General features: G+C 38.1%; 1 protein-coding gene across 1 annotated transcript in view; it reads left to right on the top strand.

The window, feature by feature from the left end:
- Positions 1-7,534, top strand: part of LOC131943100 (helicase-like transcription factor) — a 32,772-nt gene extending 25,238 nt beyond the window's left edge. The window contains exon 25 of the mRNA XM_059303124.1: positions 6,631-7,534. Within this exon, the coding sequence (XP_059159107.1) occupies positions 6,631-6,786 (156 nt within the window). The 3' untranslated portion in view covers positions 6,787-7,534. The remainder of the gene's footprint in view (positions 1-6,630) is intronic.
- The last annotated feature ends 7,377 nt before the right edge of the window (positions 7,535-14,911 follow it).

The raw sequence follows: 14,911 nt of genomic DNA, 5'->3' as shown, positions 1-14,911 counted from the left end.
GACTAAATATGTCATCATCACTAGGGTAAGTGGACAGACTAAATATGTCATCATCACTAGGGTAAGTGGACAGACTAAATATGTCATCATCACTAGGGTAAGTGGACAGACTAAATATGTCATCATCACTAGGGTAAGTGGACAGACTAAATATGTCATCATCACTAGGGTAAGTGGACAAACTAAATATGTCATCATCACTAGGGTAAGTGGACAAACTAAATATGCCATCATCACTAGGGTAAGTGGACAGACACAAGATGTCATTATCACTAGGGTAAGTGGACAGACACAAGATGTCATCATCACTAGGGTAAGTGGACAAACTAAATATGTCATCATCACTAGGGTAAGTGGACAGACACAAGATGTCATCATCACTAGGGTAAGTGGACAGACACAGGATGTCATCATCACTAGGGTAAGTGGACAAACTAAATATGTCATCATCACTAGGGTAAGTGGACAGACACAAGATGTCATTATCACTAGGGTAAGTGGACAGACACAAGATGTCATCATCACTAGGGTAAGTGGACAAACTAAATATGTCATCATCACTAGGGTAAGTGGACAGACACAAGATGTCATCATCACTAGGGTAAGTGGACAGACACAAGATGTCATCATCACTAGGGTAAGTGGACAGACACAAGATGTCATCATCACTAGGGTAAGTGGACAGACTAAATATGTCATCATCACTAGGGTAAGTGGACAAACTAAATATGTCATCATCACTAGGGTAAGTGGACAGACTAAATATGTCATCATCACTAGGGTAAGTGGACAGACACAAGATGTCATCATCACTAGGGTAAGTGGACAGACACAAGATGTCATTATCACTAGGGTAAGTGGACAGACACAAGATGTCATCATCACTAGGGTAAGTGGACAGACACAAGATGTCATCATCACTAGGGTAAGTGGACAGACACAAGATGTCATCATCACTAGGGTAAGTGGACAGACACAAGATGTCATCATCACTAGGGTAAGTGGACAGACACAAGATGTCATCATCACTAGGGTAAGTGGACAGACACAAGATGTCATCATCACTAGGGTAAGTGGACAGACACAAGATGTCATCATCACTAGGGTAAGTGGACAGACACAAGATGTCATCATCACTAGGGTAAGTGGACAGACACAAGATGTCATCATCACTAGGGTAAGTGGACAGACACAAGATGTCATCATCACTAGGGTAAGTGGACAGACACAAGATGTCATCATCACTAGGGTAAGTGGGCAGACACAAGATGTCATCATCACTAGGGTAAGTGGACAGACACAAGATGTCATCATCACTAGGGTAAGTGGACAGACACAAGATGTCATCATCACTAGGGTAAGTGGACAGACACAAAATGTCATCATCACTAGGGTAAGTGGACAGACTAAATATGTCATCATCACTAGGGTAAGTGGACAAACTAAATATGTCATCATCACTAGGGTAAGTGGACAGACTAAATATGTCATCATCACTAGGGTAAGTGGACAGACACAAGATGTCATCATCACTAGGGTAAGTGGGCAGACTAAATATGTCATCATCACTAGGGTAAGTGGGCAGACTAAATATGTCATCATCACAAGGGTAAGTGGACAGACACAAGATGTCATCATCACTAGGGTAAGTGGACAGACACAAGATGTCATCATCACTAGGGTAAGTGGACAGACACAAGATGTCATTATCACTAGGGTAAGTGGACAGACACAAGATGTCATCATCACTAGGGTAAGTGGACAGACACAAGATGTCATCATCACTAGGGTAAGTGGACAGACACAAGATGTCATTATCACTAGGGTAAGTGGACAGACTAAATATGTCATCATCACTAGGGTAAGTGGACAGACACAAGATGTCATCATCACTAGGGTAAGTGGGCAGACTAAATATGTCATCATCACTAGGGTAAGTGGGCAGACTAAATATGTCATCATCACTAGGGTAAGTGGACAGACACAAGATGTCATCATCACTAGGGTAAGTGGGCAGACTAAATATGTCATCATCACTAGGGTAAGTGGGCAGACTAAATATGTCATCATCACTAGGGTAAGTGGACAGACACAAGATGTCATCATCACTAGGGTAAGTGGGCAGACTAAATATGTCATCATCACTAGGGTAAGTGGACAGACACAAGATGTCATCATCACTAGGGTAAGTGGACAGACTAAATATGTCATCATCACTAGGGTAAGTGGACAGACACAAGATGTCATCATCACTAGGGTAAGTGGACAGACACAAGATGTCATTATCACTAGGGTAAGTGGACAGACACGAGATGTCATCATCACTAGGGTAAGTGGACAGACTAAATATGTCATCATCACTAGGGTAAGTGGACAGACACAAGATGTCATCATCACTAGGGTAAGTGGACAGACACAAGATGTCATCATCACTAGGGTAAGTGGACAGACACAAGATGTCATCATCACTAGGGTAAGTGGACAGACACAAGATGTCATCATCACTAGGGTAAGTGGACAGACACAAGATGTCATCATCACTAGGGTAAGTGGACAGACACAAGATGTCATCATCACTAGGGTAAGTGGACAGACACAAGATGTCATCATCACTAGGGTAAGTGGACAGACACAAGATGTCATCATCACTAGGGTAAGTGGACAGACACAAGATGTCATCATCACTAGGGTAAGTGGACAGACACAAGATGTCATCATCACTAGGGTAAGTGGACAGACACAAGATGTCATTATCACTAGGGTAAGTGGACAGACACAAGATGTCATCATCACTAGGGTAAGTGGACAGACACAAGATGTCATCATCACTAGGGTAAGTGGACAGACTAAATATGTCATCATCACTAGGGTAAGTGGGCAGACTAAATATGTCATCATCACTAGGGTAAGTGGACAGACACAAGATGTCATCATCACTAGGGTAAGTGGGCAGACTAAATATGTCATCATCACTAGGGTAAGTGGGCAGACTAAATATGTCATCATCACTAGGGTAAGTGGACAGACACAAGATGTCATCATCACTAGGGTAAGTGGGCAGACTAAATATGTCATCATCACTAGGGTAAGTGGACAGACACAAGATGTCATCATCACTAGGGTAAGTGGACAGACTAAATATGTCATCATCACTAGGGTAAGTGGACAGACACAAGATGTCATCATCACTAGGGTAAGTGGACAGACACAAGATGTCATTATCACTAGGGTAAGTGGACAGACACGAGATGTCATCATCACTAGGGTAAGTGGACAGACTAAATATGTCATCATCACTAGGGTAAGTGGACAGACACAAGATGTCATCATCACTAGGGTAAGTGGACAGACACAAGATGTCATCATCACTAGGGTAAGTGGACAGACACAAGATGTCATCATCACTAGGGTAAGTGGACAGACACAAGATGTCATCATCACTAGGGTAAGTGGACAGACACAAGATGTCATCATCACTAGGGTAAGTGGACAGACACAAGATGTCATCATCACTAGGGTAAGTGGACAGACACAAGATGTCATCATCACTAGGGTAAGTGGACAGACACAAGATGTCATCATCACTAGGGTAAGTGGACAGACACAAGATGTCATCATCACTAGGGTAAGTGGACAGACACAAGATGTCATCATCACTAGGGTAAGTGGACAGACACAAGATGTCATTATCACTAGGGTAAGTGGACAGACACAAGATGTCATCATCACTAGGGTAAGTGGACAGACACAAGATGTCATCATCACTAGGGTAAGTGGACAGACTAAATATGTCATCATCACTAGGGTAAGTGGACAGACACAAGATGTCATCATCACTAGGGTAAGTGGACAGACACAAGATGTCATCATCACTAGGGTAAGTGGACAGACTAAATATGTCATCATCACTAGGGTAAGTGGACAAACTAAATATGTCATCATCACTAGGGTAAGTGGACAGACTAAATATGTCATCATCACTAGGGTAAGTGGACAGACACAAGATGTCATCATCACTAGGGTAAGTGGACAGACACAAGATGTCATTATCACTAGGGTAAGTGGACAGACACAAGATGTCATCATCACTAGGGTAAGTGGACAGACACAAGATGTCATCATCACTAGGGTAAGTGGACAGACACAAGATGTCATCATCACTAGGGTAAGTGGACAGACACAAGATGTCATCATCACTAGGGTAAGTGGACAGACACAAGATGTCATCATCACTAGGGTAAGTGGACAGACACAAGATGTCATCATCACTAGGGTAAGTGGACAGACACAAGATGTCATCATCACTAGGGTAAGTGGACAGACACAAGATGTCATCATCACTAGGGTAAGTGGACAGACACAAGATGTCATCATCACTAGGGTAAGTGGACAGACACAAGATGTCATCATCACTAGGGTAAGTGGACAGACACAAGATGTCATCATCACTAGGGTAAGTGGGCAGACACAAGATGTCATCATCACTAGGGTAAGTGGACAGACACAAGATGTCATCATCACTAGGGTAAGTGGACAGACACAAGATGTCATCATCACTAGGGTAAGTGGACAGACACAAAATGTCATCATCACTAGGGTAAGTGGACAGACTAAATATGTCATCATCACTAGGGTAAGTGGACAAACTAAATATGTCATCATCACTAGGGTAAGTGGACAGACTAAATATGTCATCATCACTAGGGTAAGTGGACAGACACAAGATGTCATCATCACTAGGGTAAGTGGGCAGACTAAATATGTCATCATCACTAGGGTAAGTGGGCAGACTAAATATGTCATCATCACAAGGGTAAGTGGACAGACACAAGATGTCATCATCACTAGGGTAAGTGGACAGACACAAGATGTCATCATCACTAGGGTAAGTGGACAGACACAAGATGTCATTATCACTAGGGTAAGTGGACAGACACAAGATGTCATCATCACTAGGGTAAGTGGACAGACACAAGATGTCATCATCACTAGGGTAAGTGGACAGACACAAGATGTCATTATCACTAGGGTAAGTGGACAGACTAAATATGTCATCATCACTAGGGTAAGTGGACAGACACAAGATGTCATCATCACTAGGGTAAGTGGGCAGACTAAATATGTCATCATCACTAGGGTAAGTGGGCAGACTAAATATGTCATCATCACTAGGGTAAGTGGACAGACACAAGATGTCATCATCACTAGGGTAAGTGGGCAGACTAAATATGTCATCATCACTAGGGTAAGTGGGCAGACTAAATATGTCATCATCACTAGGGTAAGTGGACAGACACAAGATGTCATCATCACTAGGGTAAGTGGGCAGACTAAATATGTCATCATCACTAGGGTAAGTGGACAGACACAAGATGTCATCATCACTAGGGTAAGTGGACAGACTAAATATGTCATCATCACTAGGGTAAGTGGACAGACACAAGATGTCATCATCACTAGGGTAAGTGGACAGACACAAGATGTCATTATCACTAGGGTAAGTGGACAGACACGAGATGTCATCATCACTAGGGTAAGTGGACAGACTAAATATGTCATCATCACTAGGGTAAGTGGACAGACACAAGATGTCATCATCACTAGGGTAAGTGGACAGACACAAGATGTCATCATCACTAGGGTAAGTGGACAGACACAAGATGTCATCATCACTAGGGTAAGTGGACAGACACAAGATGTCATCATCACTAGGGTAAGTGGACAGACACAAGATGTCATCATCACTAGGGTAAGTGGACAGACACAAGATGTCATCATCACTAGGGTAAGTGGACAGACACAAGATGTCATCATCACTAGGGTAAGTGGACAGACACAAGATGTCATCATCACTAGGGTAAGTGGACAGACACAAGATGTCATTATCACTAGGGTAAGTGGACAGACACAAGATGTCATCATCACTAGGGTAAGTGGACAGACACAAGATGTCATCATCACTAGGGTAAGTGGACAGACTAAATATGTCATCATCACTAGGGTAAGTGGACAGACTAAATATGTCATCATCACTAGGGTAAGTGGACAGACTAAATATGTCATCATCACTAGGGTAAGTGGACAGACTAAATATGTCATCATCACTAGGGTAAGTGGACAGACTAAATATGTCATCATCACTAGGGTAAGTGGACAGACTAAATATGTCATCATCACTAGGGTAAGTGGACAGACTAAATATGTCATCATCACTAGGGTAAGTGGACAAACTATAGCAGTTTGTAATTGATTTTATGAATATTACCATTTTTAATTGATTTTATGAACGTTATAGTTTGTAATTGATTTTTTGAAGGTTACAGTTGGTAATTGATTTTTGTAATTGATTTTATGAATGTTACAGTTTGTAATTGATTTTATGAACGTTATAGTTTGAAATTGAAATGTTTTTAATGATCGATACTATTTGTAATTGAAATGTTTTCTTTTAACTTTACAGTTTGTAATTGAAATGTTTTCTTTTAACTTTACAGTTTGTAATTGAAATGTTTTCTTTTAACTTTACAGTTTGTAATTGAAATGTTTTCTTTTAACTTTACAGTTTGTAATTGAAATGTTTTCTTTTAACCTTACAGTTTGTAATTGAAATGTTTTCTTTTAACTTAACAGTTTGTGATTGAAGACTCCATTGAAGAAAGAATGCTGGAACTGCAGGAAAAGAAAACCCATTTGATGAAAGTTGCATTTGGTAAACAACTGACAGCAGAGGAGCGCAGAAGGAATATAATAGATGACATCAAAGGTTTATTGCAGTTAAATTTCTAATTGTGAAGTAGAATGCTGATCCGCTTCGGATTGGCAAAGTTAAATAAAACAGCTAGGAAAAAAAATAACAGTACTTCGTAGAATATTGATAACAGCTTTGTTTTAGTGAAGTTACTATAACATTGATAATGCAGGTACTTATTAGTTATCAAATTATGTGGGTTCACCTACTCAGAAATGTAAGGCTGCATTCTATCAATATTTTATCTTTTACCAATACATAGATATATAGTAAGGTCACAGATGAACTCTGCTTCCTCTGTCCTATTGCTTGTCACATTTTTAAAAAGTCACTAATTATAACATTACAGCCTATGAGGAGTTTGTTAATTAATTCTTAGTTATACTATTAATAAACAAGTGTGTAAATCACTGGGTATTTATTACAGCATAACCCTTTCATGTAGTAATCTCTTTGTGCCTAGATCTGTTCTACCAGTGTAAATATTGATCTGAGTTTCCTGATTCTGATGTTTTACATTCTGTCAAGTACTGTACAGTTTTAAATAATGTGTTCATTGTTTGAGTTTCCTGATTCTGATGTTTTACATTCAATCAAGTACTTTACATTTGTAAATAATGTGTCAGGAAAATTATCTGAAAACTGTTAAGCTAAAATTGTATGTCATTTGTTGATTTATTGAATTTGTTTTAGCTCTGCTGTTAATTTTACCAGTCAGCTGTGTTTTGTTGACATGAAAAAGTGTTGATTGTTGTAAAGAATTTTTTTTATCATGCATCAGCTTACTTGTTGGTGATGATCAAGATTATTAATAAATATTTTTTTAAACTTACCATCTATTTTTGTATTAATTATAAATTATGTTCTGTTCTTATTATTGTATTCTATTCTTGTTATTGTGTTCTGTTCATGTTTTCTGTTCTTGCCATTGTGTTCTATTCTAGTCAATGTGTTCTTCTACTGTCACTAAGCTCAGTTTTTTGCCTTTGCTCTGTTCTTGTCAATGGGTTCTTTTATGTTCTGTTCCTATCATAGTCTGTCACTATTCTGTTTTTGTTTCCTATTTAATTATTGTCATTAATGTCATTGTGTTCTTGCATTAGGTTTGTGCCATTGTGGGTTTTTTAAATGTGTTAATGACATTCTGCTCTGCTATCCTGAACTTGTCATTTCACTCTCTAGTCCTGAACTTTTCATTTTGCTCCATTTGCCCTGAACTTGTCAGTGTTTTTTTTTTTTACTGAACTTGTCAATGTGCTGTTTTCCTGAACTTGTTTTTGTTCTCGTGTCCCAAACTTGTCATTGTGCTCTATTGTCATGGTGATACACAGTCTTGAACTTGCCATGGTGCTCTCTTGTCCTGAACTTGTCATTTACCGTTAATCAGAACAGTTGGAACTATCACATGTAAACTTCATTCACTTAAAATTTACAACTGGCTTCAAATTTATTTGACCCTTTATTCCCTGGCTTTACTCTCATAAACCTGTCATTGTGACTCAAACTCGAGTGGCCCGTTTTGGTTTTAAAAAAGGAAACACAAATTCTGGGGATTTCCTTTTTTTACAGTCCTTTCGTAAACTGAAAATACCACGCGAAAAATGAGTTGGGTTTTCCCGAACAATAAACATCTAAACTATTGGGCGGATGACGATTAACAAATTTTTTTTTTTTAGAAAATGATTGCGTGTGGATTTAAATAGCCACAGCATTTGAGATTCTAATTAATTAATGACCATCATTTGTCGCATTACACGAAATTCTATGGTTACTGGTTTATGTTTTCTAAACGACCGACCAAAAAATTTGTAAAACCTTGTTTAGATGACGAAAATCCTGTGCCATTGCCATACTTGACGGTGTGATTAATTTTTCCCAGAAATCGTGTGTTTGTCATGACAATGTACAACTTGTGTAGTCTGACGTTACTAGTGTTAAAAAAAACCATGTGTCAGGGTTTATAACTTCTCTACATCGTCCTTAAGAAGCTCATATAGACACACTACGGCTGTTTGGATAAGTCGATGACAGGTGGTTAAAGTAAGTAAAGATCAATTTTATTCGTGTTATTATGTTATAAAGTGAAACTCTTGCTGACCATATTTAAACCGTAAGCCTACATTATAAACTAGATCTACGATCTCGTGAACATTGAGAGCGATGTGTACAATGTGGGTTGAACAATTGTTCAGAACGTTGTACAGGCTTTACAAAAATACTATGGCAAGGAGCCTAAAATGTGTTCTAGGGGATACATATTAATATTAGGCCTATATATATATAGCACAAAAAAGTAGAAACGTGATATATTTGATTTTTTAAATTCTTATTTCCACTAATCGTGTTATTTTAGTTGGATGTAGTCCTACATATTGACATAATTAACCTAACTTTGTTTAATGTTAATGTAACTCAATAGCCTAAAGGTTTGCTATTGTTTCTAATAAACATCTAACACGCGTTTTCTCCAAACTTACGTAGCCTTTTCATGTAATTAATTTTTTAAATTTTACAACATATTTGTAATGTGAAATTGTGAGTTGCGGCCCTGCGGGCCTAGAATATTTGGGAGGGCTAATGGGAGCAGGGGATCGCACGCAGATCAATCTCTATAGCCTCTTCAACCCCCCTCCCTCCTCGGGCCAATTCAAGATACAGATATAATAGGGATAAGTTACGGATGGAATCAGCATATTGTCGGGTTTTTTTTTCTGTATTCTATATATTGCTTAGGCAAGTTTGAGTTACGATTTATTTTATACTCCGTCAGCCCATGACAGACATTCAGTTTCTTCCAGGCATCTCTTTGTGGGGGGGGGGGGAGAGATCGATCCCCCCCCCCCCCTCGAAGAAAGTCTACCCCCCCCCCCGAACGAAATGAAAGTTATATAATTTATATAGAAAATATATACTTTTAACAGTGTCCGCCCCCCCCCCCCCCCCCGAAGAAAGTCTACCGCCCCCCCCCCCCGAAAATTTCAAGTGCCCCCCCCCCCCCCCCCGGAGAAAAAAGTCTGGAAGAAACACTGTCCAAGACCCATTGGAGGGGTGGTGACCTACATAGTTCTAATAGCATTCCTACCAAAACTGCCCACTACAAGCGGAGACGCCATGTTAACATGTAATTTTCAAGATAAGAGCGAATCACAATGGATAATCAAGACACTTTTTGAAAGTTGTTTCAACTGGCAAATACAATTATGTGAGGGGCTTGCCATGTCGGTTAAATATTGCTCTATAGATCTAGTTGTTGGTTTTTAATGTTTCAGTATCAAATATATTACTCAGTTTAATAAGAATCATTACTTTGCGTATGCCGCCCACGACACATTAGATAACTTGACGATAATTTCCTGGGGAAAAACCAATCAAGTCTAGAGCTATTCAAATAAAACGTAATATGCTGCAAAGCTTAAGATAAAAAACTGAACTTCCCGAAAAACAGGATTACATTCTGACGGATTCCATAAATAGCAACACATTTGGGTCTGTACGACGAATCTGTAGGCCGACTAGGATGTAGCAGATGGTAGCTGTAACACTTACAGTAGAAGGAAGTTTTATATGACAATGGCTATGTTGAAGATGAGTCAAGGGGTACTTCCTATTTAGATTTAATAATAAGATAAGCAGCTAATTGAATCACTGACTATTTAAAAAAAAACACTTCTTAATTAGGCTATTTATCATTTAAACATAATTAGTGCTTAGATATACAGACAATTGTTAATCTCCTGAAATTAAATCATATCTATCGCGCACATAATATAAAATTTAAGAGACTACTAGGGCATTTTAATCCCCTACCCCCATATACTTTATATACAGCCACTTCATAGACCATAGACCAGCTTTCATGTTATATTTCTAGGACCAACCCTCCCCCCCCCCCTACCAACACGACGCTTGTTACATTCTCGACAGAAACTGGTTTTAAGGAAAAACAAATAAGCTAATTAAAATCAGCTTCTTCGTCTAACTATTTGTAGAACATTTGAAAAGAAAGAATCATAGGTATTTTTTTTAACATTGCCCAATAACCCCTAATACTACATGTACAATACAGTTTTAACAAAATTATACGCCTATAATAACACATTTCACTTTATATAATAATTATTAAAACGCGCGCTATTCCTTTAGTACAATTCTACCCCCCCCCCCCCCCCCACCACCACCACCTACCCCTAGTGATGGGCTGGGACACGGAAAAAATCCCGATGGCCCACCAATAACGGCACACAACCCAATTTGTAGGCTATCATTTTTATACCAACAGCAGTCGGACTCACATGTATTTCTAGGAAATAGTTGTGTTTATTTTTTTTTTTTAAAATAGGGGGCTTACAGTAAATAATCTACACACCTGCTGTGCCCAGTTTTCTTAATACGGCAAGGGGGAGTGAATTCCTGGAAATACGTGCATAGAGGAGCACGTGAAACAACATATAACACGATAAGGGTGTGCCTTTTTTTTCTCCCAACAAAATAACTTAACCCTTTATTTACGGAATTATGTTCTGAATGAGATTTTTACTTAAATAATGTGTTACTATATTGCTTTTGGCACATTCAAAGCATATATCGAAGGAAATTTCGTTTCATAAATTTTTAATGGCCCAAACAGATATTGGTACTTATAAGTACCGTCAGTAAACTAGGACATTTTTTTTCAAAAATTTTTTTTTTTACAAAACAGGAACAAACGATACAATTTATTAACTAATAACATGGCAATCATTATAACAATCACTTTTTGTAATTTTCACACATAAATACAGCACAAAAGTATATTTTGAGTACGATTTTTACTGGATTTTCTATCGGAACACATCTTAGACCTCAAACACAGCAAAAGTAGTCGACATGTCATGCTCCCTCAATCATGTCTGTGGTCTTTCTGGTGTAGCAACGATTGCCGGAATGAACATGCTTTTGCTGGAAGCTTCCAATAGCTAGTACAATGAGCCGAATTAACAAACAAAAGCCTAGTCATTCAGCACGCAACTACAAGTAATACTAGTATACTAGTAGCCTACTAGAATGTTATGACAAGTCTACACTACAGTGCAAAGTTCATAAATAGAAGTGAGCTCAATGTGTTTAGGATAGCCGTAGTGGCCTACTCCTTTCTGTTTACTGATTAAAATTTACCGTATAGATCTATACTATATGCAGAAGTATGGACTATTACTAGCCTACATGTATACATTACGTAAATGCTAGTTGTTGTAGGCAAGACAGTTTAGTGCAGTAAATATAACTAACAAATTAAATCTTACAACTAGAACTAAGCTTTGGTATACAAATGAAGTAAACTAAACCTTGTAAACGAGCCTGCAACTGATACCTTTATTCTTGTTATTTTTTTATTACTAGAAATTAACATGTAATTACAATATTTCTTAGGTAAACCATATGCTAAACTTCTTATAAATGTGTAAATATCATTTTTTGAGTACATTTCGATAATTAATTATCAAGACAATATTTATGTAACTCCACCTAACAATTCTGCCATTTTCTAAAAATCCAAAAAAAATGACCGTATGCCCTGACGGTACTTATAAGTCCACTTGTAAACATCGATCTAATACAAAGACAATTTGATTAAAATTGTATAACTAGAAGTTAAATACGTTTGCCTGACTATTGAAGTTGCCAATAAAAAATATTTGGGGTTGAAACTTGAAAAATAAGGTAAAACAAAGGGAAATCAAGAACGTATGTGAGAAATGTACAGAAAAATTGTGAACTACCGATATAGCAAGACATTGAAAATGGCGCCACACCAGTAATTTTCAAAAATCATTGATACCTCCGACTACCTGCGACTCAGGGGAGATAATACTATTAATTACTTCAATAATTTTTAAAATTCGTATTAAATTAAAAATAATACAGGCATTTAATTAAAGTGGTACTTATAAGTACCGTCAGTAGATAAAGGGTTAAGTAGCGAGAATAAGATCAAAAGCAAATGCTGGAGAGAGTAAATGAGATTATGAAATTGATTGGAAAACATGGTATAAATCCTCGTGGTCATGTAATACATTGACAGCACAATCGACTTGGGTTCCTGAAAATATTTCTAATCGTATCAAATTATAATTGAAAAACGTATTGATACAGACATCAAGTCCATCAAGCAAAAGCATCATTAGATGCGCGTCTAATTTGGCTAATAAGGGGAGAGGACATTTGACTACCCTTCTATTAAACATGAAATTATATCATAGACACGATGAGATTAAATAAAACATGTTTAGCGGAGATGAAATCTGCTGGCATGTTTCAGTGCAACTAAACACACCAGGATGTAAGCATAAAGTGCTCAAACAGTGGGTCATCAGATGCATCGCAGATAAAGTTCTTGAGCGATTTATGTGTTGCTAGCTACATCTTCATCTTGTACTAGAAAAGTCATAGTTGAATTATTTCAAGACAAACACATTAAATGTAGCTTACATACTGAATATTACATTGGTAATGTTACTGATGGGCTAGGACAATACAACGGATTTAGCGAATGGTTGAGTGACGTCACAGCGCGTCAGATGTCTGGTGCCACGTAAATGAATTGAATCGTGTTCTAAGTGACCCCACTCAAACCACGAACGATTCGGTTACACTTTTTAACTGCTCAATGTCGTCGGTGTGTTCTTTAGTAAAGAATCGTATACAACATTAGTAGTGTGTTCTTTTGTAGAGAATCGTATACAACATTAGTAGTGACCATTGACTCCTATATATAAAGTATGAGGGGGGGGGGTGCAAATCGAAAGTTTGAGAGGGGTGCAAATCAAAAGTCTGAGGGGGGTGTAAATCAAAAGCTTGTCCCCGGGTAAAAATTGGACCCCCCCCCCCCCCCCATTAAGACGATTCTGGCTACGCCACTGATCGTATACAACATTAGTAGATGTTTGGCTCGATCACCAACATGAATCTCGGCACCAAATCTTATTGGCGATTGTGGGTATAAAAAAAGAGATTTAAAAATAATCCTCTTTAGACCTAGCGATCCATTGGGCAGATGAATTAGAGTTCATATGTTTCTTGACCTCAGCATACGAAGGGAAGGTGTGGGGTCCGTTTTAAGTCCGTTACAAATGTTCGGGAACTGATAATACAAACTCAAGATTGTTGATTGAACTGATTTGTACTTTACAAGAACCAGCATCATAATACGCATTTAATCCCTAGTAATATTGCAATGGGCATTGAATTGCATCATGGACGATTTGTAAAAGCAATTGAAAAACGATTTGAAAATTCTGATTACTTGGATGCACATATATCTACTTCCTGTCTAGATCCGCCGATTTTCAAAGATTTTAATCAAACAGTTTGGCCAAATCATCGTCGCCCTACTTTATCTGTATTTTTTGTTAAATTCTAGGAAAGTGCCCCATTGGCTATTCTGAGAAAAAAGAGTTAACAGACTGCACAAAAATGAGACAACTTTAAAAATTCTGATCCGAAACGCTATGCAGTTGTTCGATGATTCAGTCGTATACATCTTTATAGAAGATTCACCGAATGAACTTTGGAATGACAAAGTAAGCTTTTAAGCTTAAGGCGATAGGAACAGAAGTTTTAAATGAACTAAATAATAATGACACAATTATAATAGAGTTGTCGAAATTCTGCCCAGCTTAAAGTTAAATTATGGGAATCACATCATTCTATAAAGAAAAGGTCCTATAATATCTGGGGTCTATTAATGAGAGACAGTGTTTCTTTTAAGCATCTTTTTGGGGAGAGAAGGACGGTGTCCCCCCCCCCCCCCTTCCCTAAAAAAGAATCTATATAGAAAATATATACTTTACCCCTGTCCACCCCAGAAAATTTAGTCCATTCTGCCCCCCCCCCCCCCTTCCCCGAAAGTTTTAAGTGTCCACCCACCTCCGGAGAAAAAAAGTCTGAAAGAAACACCGATAATAGATAGGCCTATAGCATACTTACATGCCTACTACCAAAAGACAAAACATTGCCGTCAACATTGTTATTTTGGTTCCTCTGTTTTGAATTCAATAAATAATTTATAAATATGGACCATTGGTGTGGCGCAACAACCAAACATGCTAAATGGATACTACGCTATGATAGATACTCTAGACAAAGACGTAGGTTTGAAGCCTTGATGGAGTCTAACTTTGCTAC

This window comes from Physella acuta, unplaced genomic scaffold (genome assembly GCF_028476545.2).
Source record: "Physella acuta isolate Inbredline_101_S28 unplaced genomic scaffold, ASM2847654v3 ptg000441l, whole genome shotgun sequence".
In the NCBI taxonomy this organism is placed as follows: domain Eukaryota; kingdom Metazoa; phylum Mollusca; class Gastropoda; family Physidae; genus Physella; species Physella acuta.
The sequence above is the reverse complement of the archived record's forward strand: the minus strand, read 5'-3'. Positions and strand labels throughout refer to the sequence as shown.